Below are 24,320 nucleotides of genomic sequence, written 5' to 3'. Positions count from 1 at the left end.
AAACCACCACACGCCTGCGGGCAGAATGGCTTCCTTGGCCCACTGCCCTTTTCTGCTGGGGCTTCCAGAAAGGGTGTTCCAATCACCAATGCTTACCAGAGCCTTCTTTTGGCAACCCCCAACCAGAACTCCTCTTCTAAATAGGTTCTCTCTTTCTTCTTTATGCCTGTTCGCTTTGGATGGACAGACATCACAGACTCTGACCAGGAGACCTCTCAGGAGATTCCACAGTGGCCTCTGCAATCTAACACTCTTTGGATCTTCCATTCACGTTAGGCCTGCAGGCAGCTGGTCTCACGGAGCATTTTAATGACCTTCTTAAAGAAACACTCAGGGTCTTCCCTGGTGGTACAATGGATAAGAATCTGCCTGCCAATGCAGGGGATACAGGTTTGATCCTTGGACCAGGAGGATCCCACATGCCATGGAGAAACTAAGCCTGTGGGCCACAACTACTGACCCCATGCTCCAGAGCCTGTGAACCACAACTACTTAAGCTTGAACACCTGAGAGCCTGTGCTCCACTATGAGAAGCCCCATACTGCAACAAGCAGCAGCTCCGACCCGCCAAAACTAGACACAGCCTGTGCGCAGCCACGAAGACCCAGCACAGCCAAATATAAAATAAATTAAATAAATGCAATTATATATATATAGATATATGCAAAGAATCTGCCTGCCAATGCAGGAGATGCAAGAAACAAGGGTTTGATCCCTGGGTGGGAAGATCTCCTGGAGAAGGAAGTGGCAACCCACTCCAGTATTCTTGCCTGGAGAATCCCATGGCCAGAGGAGCCTGGTGAGCTACACGTGGATTTGCAGAGTTGGATATGACTGAGTGACTAAGCAACAACACAACAAAAATACACATTAAAAAAAAGAGACACTCAAATTACTTTCAGGCACGTGTCCCCAAAAGGGATCAAACTCTTGTCCCGGTATTTCTAACCAATAGCATCACTATTGATAGGCTGAGGCCAGCACAAAACACATCTATAAACACAGTTTTATTGGGACGTGGCCACACCCATTTTGTTAAGTGTCTGACACACCTGTGGTTGATGTCCTTGCAGAGCTGAGTAGCTGTAATGCAGAGCACCTGGCCTGAGAAGCCTCAATTATTTGCTATCCAGGCCTTTACAGAAAAGGTTTGACAACCCTGCTCCACTGTGTGGCGTTTGGGTTGCAGGAGGGCAAGAGGGGCAGGCAGTACAGTTGGGAGGCTAGAAATAAAGAGATGCTGCATGTATTCAACACAAAGTTTGGAAAAAATAGAACCAGCTGTTGGGTAGGAGAGGAGAAAATGCCGACTCTGCCTTGATTGAGCCAACGTGGGACCATTTACTGAGACTGGGTGCACTGGGCAGAGAAGAGTTAGCATATAAAACAACTCAAGATTTACATTTCAACAAGTTAATTCTGAGATGTCAATGTGACCTCATCAGGATGGAGAATTGAGAGCTAGGAAACAGATGCTGTTTAGCCCAGGAGAGCAAACATGAGGGACAGCAGAAAGGAAAAAGGAAGGTCATGAGAAGTTTGGGGGAGAAAAATAAGAAAGAGAAGGATACCTTGAAGCACTGAGCTGGAGACGCCAACAAGCCGGGGTTTCAAAAAAGCCACACCGAGACGCAAGTTAGGGGAGACTGCCTCCCAAGGCTTGGGAGGTCTGGGTGGATACCAGAGCTGACATGCATCCTCAGATGCCTGACAAGTCAGGCGTTGACCTCACGGCCTGCTGGAGTGAGGGAGAGATGGCTTCCAGCCGACCTTCCTCTAGAAGTCAGGTTGAATCCTAACCCCTTGCATTTACTACATGGAGACCAGAGCAGGGCCAAAGGTTCCCCACCTCCCCACCCCTGCGCCCTAATCTCCTTGGGCCAGCTGACCAGAGAATGAGAAAGAACCAAGTGACAAGTCACTTAGGCCCAACTCTTTTTTCTTTTTTCCCTTTAAAAAATAGCAGTATCAAAGCTCAATAAAACTTTTGAAAAATAAGATAATTTAAAAAGAAGAAAAAAACAGCATTATTGATATAATGGTGGACTTAAAACGAACCGACTGTCAATTACTTATCCAGCAAAGGTGGGTTTCTTCTGGATCAGACCAGAACTGCAATCCCTGACTTACAACCATGGTGAGCCATGAGCAAATCCTGCCCACAGCATGGGAAGAAATAGGCTTCTTACAGGGGGAGCTGGGAGGGCAGGAGCAAACAAAGAGCCCTTGGCTTCTCATTGGCTGAGTCCTTGCCGGGAAAGGAGTCTTTTTCCTGTTGGGCTCTGCTATCAGCATAGGATGTGAGAGCGTCCCCTTCTGCTCTTCCAACTCAACTTGAGATTTCTCAAATTTGTTGATTTTTTTTTTTTAACAGTATACCCATTTTAAGTATATAGTCCTGACAAATGAACACACCCCTGTAAACAACACCATAATGAAAATATAGACCATTTCCATTGCCCCTAAAAGCTCCCTCAGCCCTTTTGTAGTAAATCCCTCCCCACAGCTCAGCCCCAAGCAACCACAGATATGCTTTCCATCATTGTAGATTAGTTTTGCTTGTTCCAGTGTTTCACATAAATGAAACTTGTTTGCAAGTTGAATGAATGAATGACCTGTATCAGTAGTTTATTCCTCTTTACTGTGGTTAGTATTTCATTACTATAAATGTTGGTCTGATACAACAGAATTGTTTCCTCTATTACCTGATGATGAACACTTCAGTTATTTCAACTTTTTTTTGCTGTTATGAAAAGAGCCAAGTTTCTTCTTTTCATCTCAGAAGGTAAATCCTTTCTATGCTTACAGGCAGGAGAGAGGAGAGATTGGAGTGGAGGTTGACTCCAGCGCTGCCCACATGTTAAGATGTACCAGAATCGCCTAGAGTGCTGTGAAAACACAGATGCTGGTCTCCACTCCCAGAACTGATTCAGTAGATCTGGGGTGGGTCCAGAATTTGCACTGCTCTCCAGGACTGCTGATGCTGTTGTTCCAGGGACCATACTTGGAGAACCACTGATCTTGTGGGGTCTCCTGAAAAAATCAGGAGGACGGGGAGGGGGAGTGACCCATCCTGTGGTGCTGTACTCATCACAAGGCTCATTTACACACAGCCCTGATCACTCTCAGACACACATAAGCTTAGGATGGTTTGTCTTACAGCTTTATTGAGGTATAACTTACATTCCACAGATTCACTTAGGTATACAATTCAGTGATTTTTAGTAAATTTATCAGTTGTGCCATTGTCAGCACTGGTCTAGATTTAGAACATTTACATCACTCTAGAAAAATCCCTCCGGCCAATTTACAGTAATCCCTGTTCCCATTCCCAGACAACCTATTTTGTCTTTATAGACTTGCTTTTTTGGACATATCAAATAAATGGAATCATGCAGTATGTGGTCTTTTGTGTCTGGCTTTTTAATTTAACATAATGCTACCCTTGGTCCTCTATGTTGCAGTAGGTATTAGTACTTTAAAAAAACTACTAAATAGTATCTTATTTAATTGTATGGATTCATTGTTTAATTCCATGGATAGACCACATTGTCTTTACGCATTCCTTAGTTCCCGGACATCTGGGTTGTTGTTTGGCTATTATGATGAATGCTCCTTTGAATATCTGTATACAAGTCTTTGCATAGACATATTTTTCCATTTCTTTTTCAGTACATACCAGGAGTGGAATGTCTGGGTCATAAGGTAAATTTATATTTAACATTTTAAGAAACGGCAAAACTGTGTTTCAAAGTACCATTTTATAATCCCACCAATGATGCAGAGTCCATTTTCCCTAGATATGTTATCGTTGTTTTTTACTGGGACAAATACAAGATAATTTGAGATCAACCTGTACGAAGAAATGTATTCAAAACACTGTTCATTAAATACTTTAAATGCACATACAAGAGTGTAGAAACATGTTTCTTGAGGCCGGTTTCAGTCTTGTCTGTACATTAGAATCATCTGGGGAGCTTTGAAAAATTCTGATGCCAGGCTATGTCTCAGACAATTAGAACAGAGACACAGTGGAGTGAGTGGGCAGGCATGAGGACTTTCAGTGCTCCCCAAGTGAGTCCAGCGTGCAGGCTGTCTGCTCCTACTCAAGCGCACAAAGACAGGCACAAAGTTGGTTGATTAAAAAAAAGTTTGTTGAGTCACTCGCTGAGATAATAGCTAAATAGCTACAGCTGAAGCAAGACAGTGTCTCCAGAACACATTGAGTGAGACTGGAGAGGTTTGAAGGCTATAGAAATAAAAAGGAATATACCGTCTGGTTAGACAAGTCAGGAATCTAAGCACCATCTTGGATCTCTCCCTTTCCATCATCCTCCCATATCTGATCTATCACTCCCATTAACTTCCTTCCTAAATATCTTTAGAATCCACCCACTTCTATCCATCTCCAGTGATATGATCTGGATTCAACCTCTATCATCTCTTATCTAAACAACTGCGAAGCTTCCAAGTGGCTTCTTATCAACCTTCCTGGCTCCTTTCCAGCCCATTCTCGACACTAAATCCTAAGAATTCCACCTCATTCACAAACAGATCTGGTCATATAACCCTTTTCTTTAACCTTTTTAATTACTCCTCACTTTCCACTGCACCTTGACTAAATTCAAAAACCTACCCTTTGGTGCTCAGGGCCCAGTATGCTCTGGCCCGGGCATCTGCTCCTGACGCAGGGCCCCTCCTGGGCAGTGGCTTTATCCTGCCTTCTCCTCCTGGGTCCCACTGTCCCCCAGCTCCCAGCTTCTCAGGGAAGCCTCCTGACCACCCTGCACAGCTCAGTCTCCTCCATCACTTGCTCTCATGGACCCCGTGCCTTCCCCTTGCAGCATTTATACCTCAGTTTGCTTCTTTAATATAAATACCCTGGGAGTATTCTTTCCCTCTCCTGCTTTTTCTAAAGTGAACAAGAAAAGCTGTCTCTGCTTAAACTGTGCTTACTGTGTTAACCAGCCACAGAATATCAAACCACTTGTGGCAGACAAGATGGCATGATGGGGAGAAAGGGGAGGGACCATTTTAGGATCCTGCCCCTCCTTCACAACCACCAGCTTGCAGGTGAGGTTGTCTGGAGGGAGCCAGGAGGCTGACTCCTCCTCCTTTCGCTCTGCTGATGGGCCACCAGCCACCCGGCCACCATACAAGGAAGCAGATACTGATGAGGCTCATGGTGACACAGATGCACGCCCTGGAGGCTGTGAACTCCTCAGAGAAAGCTGCCAACTCCGCTTCTCCCAGTTTCAGCAGGCAATCATTTTCTGCATGATCAGATCCAGTCTGATTATCAAAGGTCCTTGGCACTATTTCTCCAGAGGCTTTGTTTTCCCAGTTTTTTGTTCTGTTTTCCATTGAATAAGGTACGGGAGCCCTCTGGTGGCAATTTGTAGAAAAATCTCATGAGCAGGAGAGAGATGCTTAGTTGGGGTGAGAAGTCTCAGTTCTTCACATTTCTTTCCTTTGCCTCCACAAGCTATTTCCAATTATTTTATCAGACATTAAAAGTAAACCAGGTTACACAGGGTTATATCAATTATCTAATGTCTTCTCCAACTTGTGAAGTCAATTTATAAACATAGATCTTAAAGAACTGAACAATTAAAAAAAGGCTTGCTGAAATTACTTAAATTACAAAAGTAAAATTAATCATTATACTTTAAATTACAGAAATACTAATTACATTTTTTTTTAATTTTCACATCTTAGGTCTTCAATAAAATTTAAATTTACAAAAAAAAAAAAAAGAGAGAGGACAAAAAAGTAAAGCAGGGCCATTATAAACCATCTGAACAAGAAGGCATCAGCAAACCAGTGCTTTTTGTGGTCAGGCTTACAGCTGGCCAGGCTGTGTTGCTAAACTGACCTGTGACTGATGATGTGGTCCGAGGATGTCGACTGAATCTGGCCCATGGTATAGACTGGAGACCCTGACTTGCTGCTCAAAAGTGAATGCTCTCCATGGTAGAAGGACTAAGGTCTACATAGGGTCTATTAGCATCATTCAGTTGACGCATGTATCACATTGGTATCCAAGTAACTGTGTAGGGAGGGGGAGCTCTGTGCCAGCACAAGGTCTTACGGGTAGAAAGCTGGGACCAAGGGCAAATGGAGGAACAAGCCAGGTCTTGGCTATTTGCAGAGCTGGACAGTTATGAGACTCAAGAAGAACTGGGCTGCTGAGAAGGGGGTGGATGACACATCCGTCAGTGCTACTTGTTCACACTCAAGCTGTTTCATCAAACAGGAAAAGTTAAGGAATCCAGTTGCCATAGCTGGAGATGGCGGATGTCCAGGCAGGTAGAAGAAAGGATGACAACAGGGAACAGCTCGTGGTGATCGGGCTTCAGGAAAGGAAGCAGCATCTAACTTCTCAGACTGTTTCTCCAAAGGCTGGTTAATATCTATTCCTGCTTTGCATTACAATGTTTGATATGCCCCTCTTTTATTAGCTCTTTTTCATATTGTTTAGCTTTTCATTTAACTTTTTCTCTGCCTTTTAAAAGCAAAAATCAAACTCTGTATTATATTTTAAAACATTAGGGGGGAAAAAAAACACATTAGGGGGAATTCCCTGTTTGTCCAGTGGTTAGGGCTCCGAGTTTCCACTGCCGGGGGCCAAGGTTTCATCCCTGGTCAGGGAACTAAGGTCCTTCAAGCAATGTGATGCAGCCAATAAATAAAATAAAACAAAACATTAGGAACTCTAGGTTTGAAGAAGAATCACAAAGAGATCATGACTTTTTAACAGTTACTTTTTTGATAGAAATCCAGTCACATCTGCCTGTACTGTTAAATATACCATTACTCGGACATTCATATTCCACTAGGAACATGATATATTACAAGAGACAGAAGGACTTTTAAAACCACATTTAACTTTTAATACAAACTCTGTTGCACTAGTACAGAAATAACCCCTTCATGCACAGATAAATTTAGCATCTGCCATTGTGGAAGAGGAAAAACTATACTGTTCTTGTCTCCCCTACCCCACCCCCATACATTGGTAAATTTGAAGTAACTTATCTCTGTGCTCTCTGATGCCAAGGCAAGCCTGTCTGGTCTTTCTGGATTTCCACAAGAAAGGCTGATCTGTGAAAAGTGAAGACTAGAGACATTAAACTATGTAGAGCCATCTTTACCTGGGATTACTTCAAACTGTGCTTCAGCAAAGCTCTGAAAATTTCTTCTAGAAACCTGCTGTCTGTATGGAAAATAGTTCACTCTTTCAGTTTCACAGCAAAAAGAGAAAATAAAACCCCAGAAGGCATTTAAGTAAATGCTTTCCAATCCCACGCACTGTATTAATTAGCTAACATTTTATACAGTACAACATAAACATTGTTGGCATGTTTATTTGTATGTAACACCCCTAAGCATATAGCATCTACACTCTAAGCGTATGTACAAATTCAACAAAATATCTACATATAAAAAGCTTTACTTAAAATTAAACTTGATGCAAGTTATGAGAAACCAATTTATTGGCAAATGAAACTGAGCATTCCTTCAACCATAGGTTGTTATAGAATTTCATATGTGGAAGGAAACCATTTGATAGATATTATTTATGAAGCTGGTAGAATATATATGCTTATTTTCAAAACCACAGATGTAATCCCTTTGACTGTTGGCCTTGTTAGCACTTATCAGTTTTCTTAGATTCTGCAAGGCATCCATGTAATTTGCATACACACTGTTTAATGCTGCAGAGTTTCAAAAGCTGCCACATAGGTAATGACTTAGAGAAAAATATATTCCTGTTGCTTTGCTTTATGTGCTTTTTTTTTGAAATAACTTAAAAAAAATTTTCTACCAAGTTCCCATCTTTCTTACTGAATGTGACTTGTTTTAATAGAAACCATAAGAGACCATAAAATCATCATATGCTCCAGTTGGTGATAAAACTTTTCTTTTTAGACATATGGGGGAAAATGCTCCTTAAAATAAATTGTCTTCATTTTACTGTCACAGTTCCTTTTTATACCCCAACATTGCCATCTTCATTAACTCTGCCTTTTCCAAGTGACTTTTAGACAATGACAATAATCTAGGACTCCGAGTTGACTGTACCAAATGATATAGAAGGCAGTATGTTGTGGAATGCTTATCATCTGAAGGCACTGCATATGTCTTGCCCTGTGCTTTCTGGAATAATTTTGGAAATTTAATTGGAGTGATCTGTTTGAGATTCTCTTGGTCTGGCACAAGTGCCAAAATGCATTGCGATACACATCGTTTATGCCTAAAAATCACAGACCAGAATGGAGAGAGGATGTAAAAAGTAGAACACTGTACCAATATAATACCTTGATGATTAAGAGGTCAATGGAGTAAGAGGAGCAAAGAGCAGGTAAGAGAGTCTCAGTAAGCATCAGCAAATGTACCTGTCATAATTAACTCATTTAGCAAGTATATATTGTACATATGGTTCCTTACAGTCTCCCAAAAAGACTAACGACAGCTAGACATAGAGTCACCAATTTCACGACAATGTCCACAAAGACATTGAAGTTCTAGAGAATACTACAGTAACACTCTTGACAATGAAAACGGAATTCCTACTTAGGGGTTCAGTGGAGGAGAGTATCAAACAAAGTATCAACCCATGTTTGATTAACATACACAGGTATATCCTTTAAAGGTGTAGCATTTTTCATGCAACCTATTGAACTGTATCCCAAAGTGGGTAGAAGGTGATCTGTTGATGACGTTGTATCATTTTTTTTTTATCAGTTCTTAGGAAATCAAGATGACCTATGTTGAATGAAAAAGTATGCACTTTGCACTGCAGTTCACATTAAGATATCATTTGACTGAGTTACGTTCTTGCTTTGACAGTTCTCATCATATGAACACCCAGCAGCACATAGACTTTCTGCCTCTATGTTCATAGTATGAGAAGGTGGACAGACAAGTGCTTATTAAGATAAACATTTGAGAAAAGTTGGATACTGGCAAAGAGCTCACAAATCAGACAAATGAATTCATGGCGTTGACAGGAGATGGTGCCTCTGAGCTTTCGTTTCCTTCAGCTGGTTCTTTCTCTTTCTTACCACTGTACTGTCCGATAAAGGAGCCGTCCTCATTGAACTGGCCATTCACTCCCTCTCCATAGTCAACTAGGCTATCATCGCTATCTTCCTTTTTCACAGTCCTGTCTGAAGGTGTTCGACTGCCTTTTTTTAAAGGCTTGTGGTCTTCCGCATCACTGGAAAAAGAAAGATAAAACATGTTCGTCGAGATGGGCCCTTAGGTAAAATGCTTGGTTCTCAAAGATCAGGCATGCAAATTATGAGGAAGCATTTGGCGCCCTGAGCTTCTCTAGCCCAATCTAATCGCCAGGTGGCCTTCAATGACCGGAATGTGGTTGGAATGAAAGTAGAGTGCAGAAATGGTTTAATCATGAAGTCTTCGACAGGTGGATGGCTTCACAGGGTGATGTCAATATCAATGACAGATTCTGGCCCCTGATTTGGAAGCAACTCAGAAATTGTCACAAGCATTACCAAAATAATAATTGAAAAAAGTTGAAAATCATCACTATTTTACTAGAATTCAAAAGGGTGTAAAAGTTTATGGTAGAGAAGTTAGTATGTTAAACTGCATAATATCTCTGATTCTTTGGATATGAATGGAGAATGATTTTGGTTAAGTGTGAAATATGGATTTTTGTTTTTCTGAGCAAGAAGCAAAATCCTGCATCTCAAATCATTGTGTTATTGAGTGCAGGCCAGACTTGTAAACTTGAACCTTACCTTTCAAGAGACCTACACATTCCATTAAAGGGATGCAGAAGAAACAAATGAAAATAGCCTAAGAAAAAAAGCAAAATCCTTATACTGATTGCATACAGTATTATTTTTATTAGTTAATGGGTAAAGATTTATTAATTTGGAAAGAAACATAATTTAACTTCAGGGCATTACATCTGTACTATTAGTAGTGTGTTAATATATTCTGACAAGTGTGAGTGATGCCCAAATGTAAAAGCCAGTATCTCCTGCCCTCTTCTTTACCCCACTATTCCCTTCTCCCCAGTGTGTTATGCAGCTGATCCATATCAGATGGTAATCTGAGGAGTGCAACTTAATACACATGTGTAGGACTCTCTATATATCTGCTTATGTCTCTGTTAAACCCCTAAGTATAACATCTGGAAGTAGAAGAGTAATTACTATATTTAAGAGCATTCACTCAAATGGTCATATAACTAGGTATGCACGCTGACCTAGTCCTTAACAGGTAATATTTGGTTTAAAAATAAAAAGGAAAAAAAAGCAATGACATATTTTGTATTCTTTCAAAGAACAAAAGTGGGAAACATAAACATTAGTTTAAAAAAATTTGAAAGATTTCATGTAAAAGAGAGGCCCCTGAGCTGTAATATTTCACCTAGCAACTTGTGCTAGGACTTTACTATTCCCTTTCCTTTGAAAAATAACTTCTTTCTAGCCAAGATACAAATATTTCATGGTATATGGATATTCTGGCCAATAATTCCTACTAGGGTCTCCAGTTTTTCGCCAAGAAGAAAATTTCAAGACTGGAAAATAGTATTGGCTTTACATGACATTGATATATGCTATTGAAAATTACCTGTGTTAGCAACACACAAGTGCTTGTCACAAACTGAATAAATGATATTATCACTGTTGTTAGTAAATAACCAGGGAGGAATCACAGAATTTTGTAATGGCCTGTGTCTGGGAAATGTCAGGGGACATAGCAGCCAGTCTCCAACCTGGTACAAGAATGACTTGCACATTTTTGGAATTTAATCATTAGCTTCTAAGCTGTGCTTGAATACTTCCTGTGAGTTATTGCCCATAACTTGGTGAGAAAATTCCACTGAAGAATTTAATGATGAGCAGAATTTTGTTACCTTGATCCCAACTATTAATATTATTCTGCTTTAGAGAACTAATGTTCCAAGGTGTACACTCCAGGAAATTCTAGTCTATGACATTTCTTTGATTCATCCATTCACCCATCTATCTATCCACCCACCCACCATACATCTAATAAATGTTCATTTAGTGCCTACTCTACGACAGGTTTGAGTCACTGGAGATATAGCAATAAACAAAACAGACTAAAACCTTCACTAAGTTTACTTTTTGAAGGGGAAAATACAGACAATCAACATATTTCAAAAATTAGTCACAGAGTGTGTCAGAAGGTGATTAGTTCTATGGAAAATACAGAGGTGAGTAAAGAGAATGGAGGGTGTCAGGGGAGGGGGTGGAAAGTTGACATTCAAGTAGGATTTCCAGAGACAGCCTTGTTAAGAAGTGATATCTGATCAAAGACTTAAAAAGAGTTGAGTTAGTCAGGTAGACAGCTGGAGGGAGAGCCATTATGACGGGTAAATAGTTCAGATGCCCTGTAGGAGGGCAAGCCTGTTCTAGGAATGGAAAAGCAGCTTGGGGTGGGAGAGGGGGAGAGGGGAAGAGAGGGGAGAGAGAGACTGAGATTAAAGAGGTGATAGATCAGGTCATGTAAGGATCTGTCTCACTGAGACAGGAAGTCAATGGAGGGAATTCAATGGATGAGTGACCTGATATGATTTACATTTTTAAAGGATTACTGTCATCAGTATTGCAAATAGCCTACCCTAGAGGGAGGGGTTGGTGAACTACACCGAAATTGGGCTGTGCTCATTTATTACGTATTGTTTATAGCTGCTTCAGTACTACAACAGAATTGTAGAGTTGCAACCGGAACCATGCAACTTGTTAAGTCTAAAATACTTATCGTTGGACCTTTTACAGAAAGTTAGCCGACTCCTGCTCCAGGGGGCCAGGGAGATTACTGTGATAATTCAAGAGTGAGAGGACTGTGACTCGGGACAGAGTGGAACACTGGGCTGGTACAAAGTGGTATTACAGACGTATTCTGAAGACTGCACCAATAGGACTTCCTGATGGGTTAGATATGGAAGAAACAGAGAAAAAGACAACACCAACATTTCTGGTTTGAGTAGCATGAAGGATGGAATTACCCTTACTCTGGAATGCAGCATGTTTGGGCTAGAAGACTGGTGGTCCAGTTTTGGACATGTTCAAATTTGACATGTCAGAGGAACCATTCATTTTGTGAGATAGTATAACATTATATAACACTGATATCTAAAACCAACAAGAACAATTTGAGAAAGTAAAAGTAACATTACAGGCTAATTTCACTTAGGAACATAGATGAGAAAAATCTCAAAGAAATCATGAGCAAATAGAATTTAGCAATTGGCTAAAAAGAGAATATAGCATGACCAGGTTGGGTTTATCCCAAGAATGCAAGCTTATTGTAGCATTAAAACATGATGTATAGAACAGTCTTTTGGACTCTGTGGGAGAGGGAAAGGGTGGGATGATTTGGGAGAATGGCATTGAAATATGTATAATATCATATATGAAATGAGTCACCAGTCCAGGTTCGATGCATGATACTGGATGCTTGGGGCTGGTGCACTGGGATGACCCAGAGGGATGGTATGGGGAGGGAGAAGGGAGGAGGGTTCAGGATGGGGAACACATGTATACCTGTGGTAGATTCATTTTGATATATGGCAAAACCAATACAATATTGTAAAGTTAAATTTAAAAAAAAGAGCAATAAAAAACAAAAAAATAAAAAAAAACACCAATTCATGTAATTCACCATTTTTGCAAAAGAAAAAATTTTATGATTATCCCAGTAGATTTAGAAAAAAAAGTTTTATGGTAAAACTTTACCATAAAGGTAAAATCTGAAGAAAAGATTTAGGAAAAAAGTTTCATTCACAATAAAACTTTAATATACTAGGGACAGAAGTGTCTTTCTTAAATGTGTCTATAAGAAACCCTGAGTTAATGTCATCCTTGATGGTGAATGTTGAAAGTTTCTTGTTTAACATCAGAAATAACAATTCTAATAAAAACTGAATTGGAAAATACTAAGTGACATGATGAGAAAAAGAAATAGAAGTCATATATATTAAGAAGAAGAGAACCATCATTATTCATAAATAGTATGATTACATACATAAAAAATTGGAAAGAACCTATAGGCAAACATTAGAATAAAAAGAGAGCTTAGTAACATTGCTTAGTATCATATTAGCATAAAAGTAAGTTTGATCTAAGTACTTACAAACAATTGGAAAATGAAAATTTAAAAATAATTCCATTTAGGATACCACAAAAATATAAAGTAGATAAGAACAAATCCAATAAAAATACGTGTAAGAGTCCCATGAAGAAAATGAAACCTGCATTCAAAGCTATTGAATAAGAGGTAAATAAATGGAGAGATATATCATAACCATGAATAGGAAGACCTCTGGTAACTGTGTTAACTTTCTTTACGTTGCTTTTTAGATTCAGTTTATTTCCAGTAAAAACACAGCAGGCTTTTATATGGATCTTGGCAAGCTGATTCTAAGATATATAAGAACATGAAAAGAGTCAAGAATATTTAAAATTTCTTGAGGAAGAATCACAAAGTTGGAGGACTTGACCCACTAGCTATCAAGACTCACCCCAAGCTACTATATTAAGACAGTTTAGTTTTGGTGCAGAGATAGACAAACTTCTGAGTGGAATAGAATATCAGACCCTGAAATGGAAATACAGGAAGATCTTTTTGTTGGTTTTATGCCTACATCAAAAAATTTTTGACATTATCCTATTGGAAAATCTGGGCTTCACTGCTGGCTCAGATGGTAAAGAATCCACCTGCAATGCAGAAGACTCTGGTTTGATCTCTGGGTTGGGAAGATTCCCTGGAGAAGGGAATGGCTACTCACTGCAGTACTCTTACCTGGAGAATTCTACGGACAGAGGAGCCTGGCAGGCTACAGTCCATGGGGTCACAAAGAGTCAGACAGGACTGAGTTGCTAACACACACACACATTGGACAATTTTTTTTTGTAGCAACATTTTTTTTTCATTAAAAAAATTATTTATTTTTAATTGGAGGATAATTGCTTTACAATGTTATGTTGGTTTCTGCCATATATCAAAATGAATCATGCTATCATAACTGGGACAACTTTTAAACTCCTATTTTCCAACTATTTCCTGGTAGCAAGAAATATAATTGACTTTTACATTATTTTTTTTTAGGCAGCATTACTGAACTCTCTTATGAACTCTAATATCTTCCTACAGATTTATTTGGATTTTTACACACATAATCGCATCAGTTATGAATAACGGCCAGCCAGTAAGGGGCTCCCTAGAAATATCCTTTCCAGTTTAAAGGCCACACGTGTGTGCTTAGTTGCTCAGTCGTGACTGACTCTTTGTGACCCCATGGACTAGCTCCTCCATCCATGGGAATCTCCAGGCAAGAATACTGGAGTGGGCTGCTGTAGTGGGCGAGAATCTATAGCAACATGGGCTGTGCTCAAAAGACATGAAGTAAGGAAACGGGATATTCTACTCACAGATTCTTTCCAGGAAAAGCTGTTCAGAGGCAGCTCAAGATCTTTTAAAGACATGTGATATAATGTCCTACTTCAGGAATTAGAATCTGGTTAAATGAGAAAACTATTTATGAGGCACCAGCACAGCGCCTGGCATGTGAACAGTACCTAACAAATGAGAGTGCCCATCCAGCTGCCATCACACCTCTTGGCTCCACTCCAGACTCCCTGCCTCAGAGAGACTTTTTCCTAGGAAATACCTTGTATAACACATACACTTAGAACTTTTCAGATGAGATGGGTGGTGACAAGTCTGTGATGAAGCTCTGAATGAATGCCTGCCTCTTTTCAACTCAAAGATGAATTCTCTAATGACAGAGTAAGTCAACTGCTTTTGACATTGTGCCAAGGGAAGCTGCTTGGTCAAGTTTCAGTATGAAAGGGTAGTTTCCCAAACAAGAGGAATTTAGAAGCTACAGAAGATCATTGAAAAATCATATCCTTATTTAGCTATGTGGTATTTAAAGCTTAAAAAAATCCATCCATGTTTTTATGAGAATTTTTTAAGGACAGGAGGTATCAGATGTTAATTCTTAGCCTGGAATGGCAAAGATGAACAAGTTCCCAAAAAAGTAATAAAATCATCATAAAATAGTACATATAGCCACAAAATATGTTTTTGATACATATAATCATATCGGTCATGGATAATGATTATCTTTATTCAAGGCTATAAGTTGTGCAATGGAATGGAACCTTCAAAACTCAGCTCCTGCATTACTCCCTCTGGGACAACTTCTTGTGCCACCTCCTTCAAGGCCATGAACTTGGCTTTGGCTTCCTGTCCCTGCTCCCTTGGCACCTTGGCTGTATCCCTTCCCTTCCAGCGCACTCTTTACACTATGCCCAGATTGTCCTTTTACTTCCCTGCATCCCTCCCTCGACCATTAACTAGTGAGATAAGAATCTATTGGTTTTAAAAATCTCCACAGCCTAGAATACCGTAGGCACTCAATAAATACTGGCTGAATGAATTCATTGTAAAATAACAATAAAAGAGTGTGCATTTTAGAAATTCTTTAAAATTCCAACTTTAACTTTTTTTTTCATTTTTTTTCTTCATCAATTTTATGATGTCAGACAAAGCACTGGAACCAATTCTTTCCTTCTCTTACCCTAAAGAATCAATTTTAGAGAGTTCACTTTTTAAAAATAGCTGTGCACACAGAAAGTATCCATTGAATGCCTGCAAAGTAAAAACGCAGCAATGATGGATACATCTGTGATCACTAGGTCTGATTCTCCTGTGGTCACCACCCTACCGAGGTCAAATCACACTGCAATAATTTTTGACGTTCATAAACCAAACACTCCCTCTAAAAGTCTGTCACTGTTTATATTGCTCATGATCAGTTTACGTCTCTGAGCAGAATAAATCTAAAGTATATATCAAATGCAATATATGTGCACATCATCTGTGCCTCACGAACATGGGTTAGCATGTGTGCAACAGGGTCATGTTGACATGACAAGACTTCCCTGCCAAGAGCCTCCATCAAATACCATGGTCACATGGCTTATGACCTATGTTCATTCTGGTTTTTAAAGGGATGGATCTAAAGAACAAAAAAACACTTACACAGTTGGTTGCATTGTTTCTCTGATTTTTCTATATGTTAGTAAGGATGCAGATCCTACTATCTGTATAATTAAAGAAACAAACAAAGAAAACTGCAGGCTTCCACCAGAGGATGACTGTTTGGGGATGAGTGTTGGAGTGAGAGTACAAGGTTACAGCATATGCAAAAAAAAAAAAAAAAAAAAAACCCATCAAATTTGGCCATTGAAGTTCCATCCTTTTTGCACTATGAAATACTCCCTGGCTCAGAGCCAATCACATAGAAATGGCTTCATCCTCAAGCATGAGAATAAGCAAACCATCAACAGAATTCATTAACATTTAGGCAATAGTCCTGATTTTGTGTGTGTCTGTGTGTGATAGAATATTAATTTATTTTCAGAATGAAAAAGAATAAGAATCAATAAATAATACAGAGCTCAAAAACTTCTAGAAGGTGCAAAGTAGACAAGGGACTCATGATTTTCACTCTTGTGACATTTAAGTGTATTATTTAAAATTCTATAATAAACAGTTGAATACATTTTCATTCACGTGACATTTAAGGAATGAAAGGTTTTTTAGTTTCTCCCAGTAGAAAAGAAACCAAAGGAAAAAAATTCTCAGGTCATGCCAGGAAGTCATAAGACAAAGCCACATCGGTAGCAAAGGGTGGCTGTGTGTTTTGGGAAGTGATTTCACTTGTGGGATTGTCCTTATGAACTTTCAGCTTCAGTGAAAAAAAATCACTGAGTTGTGTTTCAGGTTTAAGACACCTGTCAAAACCTTATCTCCTTTGGTAATTCGCAGATATATAGAATTTCAAGTATTTTTTCTTCACACATGAACCAATGAGTTTGTTTTTAATAAACCCAAGGGAAAGTCTTTGTCTTCTGAGAAACTCAAGGCATTAGCTAAAAACAGCTATTTGAAAATGCTTCACAAACATACCACATATGAATTAACACCAAGACAAAAAAACATGACCAAAGAAATATAAACACAGTGATAATGAGGCCAGTAACTAAATACTCACTATGTTCTGCTCTGAAACCCCAAATCACATTAAAACTCATTGGTAGATGGTTTATAAAGGAGCACAGAAATCATAGAACTAGAAACCTTCAGAGATTATCTCATACTTGAACAACTCTGTTATTTTAGAGATGGAACAAACTGACACTTGGATTAAATGCCATATCTAAAGAAATCAAAGGTAAGGGCTAAGTTGACAGCAAAACTAAGTCTCTTGATTCCAGATGAGTTCACATTCAACCTAGATTTCAATCATGTTTTAATGGAGTAGGCAGAAGAGGGACCCTGAGAAAGCCTTACTACAATCGATCATGGTTTCACATAACTATAAGAGAAAGCTGACATTTGAGATGCACAGAGTGAGCAGTATGTTGCCAGATTCATTTGGGCATGATAATGTAGACAGAAATCCATCACCATGTGAAGAATATATGGAGAGCAATAGTTTGTTTTTGGTTTGTGCAGATACATAACTTTTTCAGACTATATCAAAAATTTGGCTTTATTACAATAAACAGTGGTGGAGAAGGCAATAGCACCCCACTCCAGTACTCTTGCCTGGAAAATCCCATGGACGGAGGCGCTTGATAGGCTGCAGTCCATGGGGTTGCTAAGAGTCGGACATGACTGAGCGATTTCACTTTCACTTTTCGCTGTCATGCATTGGAGAAGGAAATGGCAACCCACTCCAGTGTTCTTGCCTAGAGAATCCCAGGGACGGGGGAGCCTGGTAGGCTGCCGTCTATGGGGTCACACAGAGTTGGACATGACTGAAGCGACTTAGCAGCAGCAGCAGCAACACATATCTTGGGTAGAATTCTAGTCATAGGAACACTAAAAATAACAAGTTGTTTAGTAATTCTGGACTCTCTTACTTTACAGGAGAAATATGCAGGAGAGTGAATGAAATCAGCAAAGATTTCAACTCATCCAGTGTTAAGGCCTGGCTGCCCTTGGCTGCGACCCTCTGCAGGCTGCTTTAATGCATTAATATTACTTTGTGGATGGACCAGTGGGGATGCTGAATGAGGTTTTCATACCCTTTCAGCCTTGTAGTCAACATCTGACATCAAGACAACCCTCACTAGACGTTTTTCTGTATCCTAAGATCCAGAATTCTGAAGAGTTTTAAAAATCATAGTCACCTCTTCTGGAAAGGAGATTACAATGAAAGATGAGGTGCTGAGACACACAGGCAAAGCACTTACACCTGTGTGGAGACTGGTGTGAATCCAACTTTGTAAAAAAAAAAAATACATAGTTTTTCTCAGTCAGTTCTCATATTTCTTACCCTTGGCTTTATTTTGCCCCTCGTGATGTTGACATGGTCATACCGAAAATGAGCTCTAGAGATAAGTAAAAATGAATACACATATCTTATTTATAAATATCATCTGGCAGTCACAAATAGTGACACATTTTATTTTACCTAAAAGCCTTTTCTTCTGGCAAGAGAGAACCTCAATACTGGCCCAGTGCATATTTAAAAGATTATATAATCAAGAGGCTTACAGAAAGAAAGAACAAGGTGTAAAAGCATTTTTGATTAATAGATACATTCTTTTTGGAATACCAAAATCCCAATGTTTTAACTGAATAAATATATCTTTTGTTTCTGCTTTTAAACATATCTAAAACAATCATTTATCTCTCTTAAATACCTATACCCCTAGGCAAGAAAATCTTTGTTTAAAGAAATCTTTCTTTTTGTTTTTTAAAAAAACTATTTAGCACATAGGTTACATTACATTTGTCCTTAATGATGGAGCCAAGCTAAGAACATTTTATTTACCAAAACCCTGTGAATTAACACACTGCCTCCAGGGCTGTGATATTTCTTAATAATTAAGAGCTTCTAAAACCACCATTGAAGTGGTCATTGAAGTGAAGTGAAGTCAAAGTTGCTCAGTTGTGTCTGACTCTTTGTGACCCCATGGACTGTAGCCTGCCAGGCTTCTCTGTCCATGGAATTCTCCAGGCAAGAATACTGGTTTGGGCAGCCATTCCCTTCTCCAGGGGATCGTCCCAACCCAGGGATCAAACCCAGGTCTCCCACATTGCAGGCGGATTCTGTACCATCTGAGTCACCAGAGAAGCCCATGAATACTGGAGTGGGTAGCCTATCCCTTCTCCAGGGAATCTTCCCAACCCAGGGATCAAACCGGGGTCTCCTGCATTCCAGGAGGATTCTTTACCAGCTGAGTTACCAGGGAAGCCCTCCTAGCCATCATTTTATGATTAATAGGAAGGTGTACAGGAATCTGTTTTGGTAAAAAAAAAAAAACCCTTCTAATCCAAGATGAAAAGAGTAACATCAGTTTTACAAAAGCACTGCTTGGAAGATGACAGGGATAGTTTGCTTTATAATGCAGGTTTGTAGAGTACTATTGTTTTAACTCTTATTGTAACACTTGAGCAATTATAGCAAGGGGCTCTGGAAAACAGGCCAGAGTGGGAGACGCTCCATCTCCAAACCTATTAATATAGAGGCAATTTATAATGAAAAAGTAGGATTTTTTTTTTTTTTGGTCTATGCCATGTAGCTGGTGAGAACATGGTTCCCTGACCAGGGATAAAACCCAGGTCCTGGCAGTGAAAGTGCCAAGTCCTAACCAAAAGTGAGATTACTTTAACTGTGAGGGATGTGTAAACATTTATACCCGGAAGTGTTTCTTGACTAATTTTTGAGATAAATAAGCAATTCCAGGCAGAGCATGTTCCTGGCTGAATCCCATTCTAGGCATGACTGAGTATGGTCTCTGCACAGGGCAGGGAGAATGAAGGGCGACTAAGAAGCAGGGGGCTCACCTGTATTCTCCAAAAGTGCCATCATCTTCCTTCATAGGCTGGATTTCAGGATCTGCGTGGGCATCTTCCTTTTCTTTAACTAAAAAATTACCAAAAAACATTATTATCTACTGATCCTGTGTTTCCTTATTCAAAGTCTTTAAGAGCACACTCTATGAGACATATAGCAGTGGGGAAATTATTCTATATGCCATAGATGATACGCAACCAGATGTATCATGTGGCCATCCATTTATTTATTGGCCCCACCTCCCCAGTTAGGGATTGAATGTAAGCCACGGTAGTGAAAGCCCAGAATCTTAACCACTAGGCCACTAGGGAACTCCCTATGCATATATTTTGATGTATTAGTCTCTTGGAGGTAACCTAGAAAAACAGAACAGGTTAGAATAACCTAGAATATTTTGTTAACAGATAAAGTTAACCTCATGAAAGCATTTTGGCACAAGTTTCTTACTCACTTGATAGAAGAATAAGTCTTAAGATTCTAAGATTTCCCCCTATTTTACCAATCTATCTGTTAACTATATTCATGGGTACAAGTTGCTTTGGAAATCTATTCTTTTGTAGATTTTCCCCCCTGTCACTGAAAGGGAAATGGCCAGGTAAAAAGAAAATAGAAATTCACTGGATCTATTAAATTGAACAAAACATTAACCGTATAGGGAAAGCACTATTACACATCATATCAGAATCCAGTTCATGCATTACCTCCTTTAGAAAACTTCATGTTTTCCTTCTGCTACTGCCTGTTGGTTTTAGATGCTATTTCAGTACCTGTGACTCCTGTGAAGCCTAAGGAAGCAGAGTCACTAATATCTTCAGAGGACAGATTCATTTGCTCCTCCAAAATTGTCTTTTGATCCTTGGCAATTTTTAGGCTTCTATTACATACAAAGGGATCATCAAGTGTCTGAACAGAAAGTCCGAATGTATGGCTCTGGGAAGATACACTTATTGTAGTCTCCGTGATGACTCTCATGATCTCTTTTTAGTTTCACGGATTATCATACAGCATTAGAGGACAATTTCAATCTCTGTTTCTTACCTGGATATTTACCACCTTTGTTTCTTCTGATGAAGCAAACAATCAGCAAAATTAAGATCAGGAGAGCGACAGCACACATTAGACCAATGAACCAGCCCTGAGTTGCTATATCCACTTGCCGGCTTGCCATCGCTGGAAAACAAGTCAATGGTGTCAGTGCCAATGGGTTAAGGAGGAGGTGAGAAGTGTTGTAGCTTCTTGCAGCAAAAAACTGCCATGTACAAGAGCTTTTCTATATTTTACATGTGGCCCCACATTGGAATCTGCCAACTACCAATCAGGAGTTACATAAATATTCAACTGGTGAAAAATCTTCAACAATTAAGAAAATTCAAATAGAGAAATCTGACTGCTAACACATTCAATGCTAACAAACCCTGCTGAGCATTGCATTCAGTTATTTTCACTATATATTTTCAACAGAAACATAGTCCTAAACCAATTAAAACATTTATTGTTTACAGGATAAGTTGTATTTACGATGATAAGAATAGAAGATCATTTTAAACAGAACAGAATGTATACATCTAATGGAGTATTTTTCTTTCAAAGGAACCACTTTCAGAGGCTAAAATATCATTACAATAATGTTGCCATTTCCCCCAAATGTTTTAGAAACTGTTAAAAAGAAAACTTTTCATACATGAAACCTGTCCACATAAGATAACCAACCTTATTACTTTATATAACATCTTGATTTGTACACAAAATATTTCTTAGATTTATTTTTCATCTCATTTGCCAGAGTTCTGAAGGCTCTAGGGAAATTTCTGAAAAATCTTATTTACCATAAAAGGATCAACATGTAATATTCAATATCACTCAGGATCCAATCCAAAAACTATTAGGTCTATCTTTATCAGTGGTATTACTGGAGTAAGTGGCCAGTTTAAAGAGAATAATACTCAATCACATGTATACAGATTAAGTTTCCATCTACTCTGAGTCAAATAATGTGAAGCCCTTTATTCAACCAATCACAGTATGCAAATCTCCTAAGAAAAACACAGAATAATTAGCATTTCCAGTATTGTTCAAAAGTGTCAATCAAATGGGACAAAGTGCAGCATCAATGGCTAATCAGAAAAGCCCTTGAGAATTTGTTTCAAGACACTGGTATAAAATTTTTTAAAACCTTGATTTTTTTCCCCTCTTTTTACCTTAATCAAGGTAAAGGGTTTTCTTTTTATTGGTAAGAATGCCTGTATATCATTCTTTTAATTTGACTGGATTTCTTCTGAATCCATTAACATGGTTGGGTTAGGTGAATGTGATTGCTGGATGCAGAAAGAAGCATGGTGACAAGTATCCCAGGCTACTGTATATTGCAAAAACAGCACCTTATTGCCGTTTTTCTCCACTCAAAGGATAGGGAGAAAAATGAAATGCTTAAAACCAAGTGTGAAGAGGAATGTGAAAAATTATGTGGATGTGTGTTGAAGAAATAAAATGAGAAGTGAAATACATTCTTTGGAATATGAATCAAATTGCAGGTAGCCGGTCCCAGTAGCCTCTTGGGCCTCACTGGGTGGAGGGCTTTTGAGTTGTATCATCACTAGATACAACTGAAGCAGGAGTGTGGGCAGGGCTCCCCTTCCATACACATACCATAACCACCACGGGGAGGGTGAAGATGAGGATGATGATAACGAGAACTGACATTTTGAAACTTACTCTACTAGGCACTGGACTGAGGGCAAAATCTCATTCAGTCTTCACAAAAATCCTCTGAGGCAGGCATGAGGAATAAACTCAGGCTCGGAAGGGTAAAGACCTTGTCTGAGAGTCAGAGCTTCACCCAAGACTGTGGATTCCAAAGAATATGGTACCAGCCATTGCTCACTACTGCTATAATGCACTGGTGTCCGGGCATTAACTCTGCAGAAGTCTTTACAAAGAATAAAATGCTGTAGGGACTTGCATCTTTTAAATATTTTAAAAGTCCATCATTACACATACTCTGGCAACATAGTTCTGTCAGTTTACACATGGTCTCTGATTGAGTACATTTTCTTCAAAGCTGAACCAAAAATTAACTGATGTAAGTCTATGGAGCCTTTGCTTGAAGTTACAGAGTCTTTGTTTGTAATATGCTTAATGCTTTACAGTCCTGTAATAAATACTATCTACATTTACATTTTTCATCTAATTATGTGCAACTGATGAGGGCAAAATACAAGAAGATACTGAAGTATCAGCACAGACATTGTCTTAGGAAGATACTGACTGTCAAAACTGAACTGCCAATTGGTGGTTTGGGGCTACGCAGCTATGCACAAAGTGGAAATGTTTCTTGACAGCTGATAAAGGAACCTCCAAGTTGACTTTGTGTTTTGCCCCTGTGTCTAAAGAAAAAAAGTATGTCTCTCTGCCCCATTTATTTAAGACTGGGCAGATACAGGATGTTAAGAGGTGCATATGTGTGTATGCTCACACACACATTCAAGTGTACCAGAAGTTGACATAAAATAAAAATTATGTAAGTGAAAAGAGCTTCTACTGATTTCCCATCCACATGAAAAGGAATATGAAGTCCAGAATGACTATAAGAGACTTTAAATGTTACAGGACATTCCAAAATCATCTTAACTAAAATGCACATATTACTACAAATCCAAGTCATGGCCACCACTGTGCATCTCTCTCTCTCGCACACACACATATACACAATGAAGGCTGTGAGGTTTTTTTCTTCTTGAATAAGAGTTAGTAGGATTGGGTAGGAGAGCAACAGAGGATCGTCCTTTTATTCAAAAAATTTACAGTAAAAATCTATTCATGTATTAGTTGAATAAACCATATAGCAATACCTTAAACAAATAGACCTAAAGAATATGAAAACAGAAAAGAAACCAGATACATGAAATTGACTTTGTTTCCTAGAAGTTAGTCTTAACAACAGTCTTCTCTATCACCTTGCTTGTTGTCTCATGTTTAACCTGTGTTCTTTGGGAGCAGGTCTTTGAGGAAAATGTCCTTGAGTACTTAGGATCATAAAATAAGCATGGAAGACAACAGACTCACAGACTTAGGAAACAAATGTATGGATACCAAAGGGGAAAGATGGGAGGAGGGACAGATTGGGAGTTTGGAATTCACATATATATGCTACTATATTTAAAACAAATAACCAATAAGGACCTACTGTATAGCCCAGGGAACTCTGCTCAACATTCTGTAATAACCTAACTGGAAAAAGAATAGATACATGTATATGTACAACTGAATCACTTTGTTGTACATCTGAAACTAAAACAATATTGTTAATTCAACTATACTCCAATATAAAATAAAATTAAAACAAATTTTTTTTAAAACATGAAAGAAAAAGAGTGAGATAAATGGCTATTTTTGAAGAATCCATTATGTATAAAAGTGACCTGCTTAAGAG

General features: G+C 39.0%; 1 protein-coding gene across 23 annotated transcripts in view; it reads right to left on the bottom strand.

The window, feature by feature from the left end:
- Window positions 1–3,141: 3,141 nt before the first annotated feature.
- The window catches only part of NRCAM (neuronal cell adhesion molecule), a 318,724-nt gene continuing 297,545 nt past the window's right edge, over window positions 3,142–24,320 (bottom strand). For 14 of the 23 annotated variants that reach the window (XM_027539648.1, XM_027539626.1, XM_027539634.1 and 11 more), the window contains 4 exons: window positions 20,930–21,061; window positions 19,882–19,960; window positions 9,771–9,782; window positions 3,142–9,223 (listed from right to left, as the gene is read on the bottom strand). In XM_027539648.1, the coding sequence (XP_027395449.1) occupies window positions 8,986–9,223; window positions 9,771–9,782; window positions 19,882–19,960; window positions 20,930–21,061 (461 nt within the window). In that variant the 3' untranslated portion in view covers window positions 3,142–8,985. The remainder of the gene's footprint in view (window positions 9,224–9,770; window positions 9,783–19,881; window positions 19,961–20,929; window positions 21,062–24,320) is intronic. The other 9 variants (XM_027539638.1, XM_027539629.1, XM_027539636.1 and 6 more) reach the window with 1 other exon arrangement.

The sequence above is a fragment of the Bos indicus x Bos taurus genome, chromosome 4 (assembly GCF_003369695.1).
Source record: "Bos indicus x Bos taurus breed Angus x Brahman F1 hybrid chromosome 4, Bos_hybrid_MaternalHap_v2.0, whole genome shotgun sequence".
Taxonomy (NCBI): Eukaryota; Metazoa; Chordata; class Mammalia; order Artiodactyla; family Bovidae; genus Bos; species Bos indicus x Bos taurus.
This window is presented reverse-complemented; position numbering and strand designations above follow the sequence as displayed.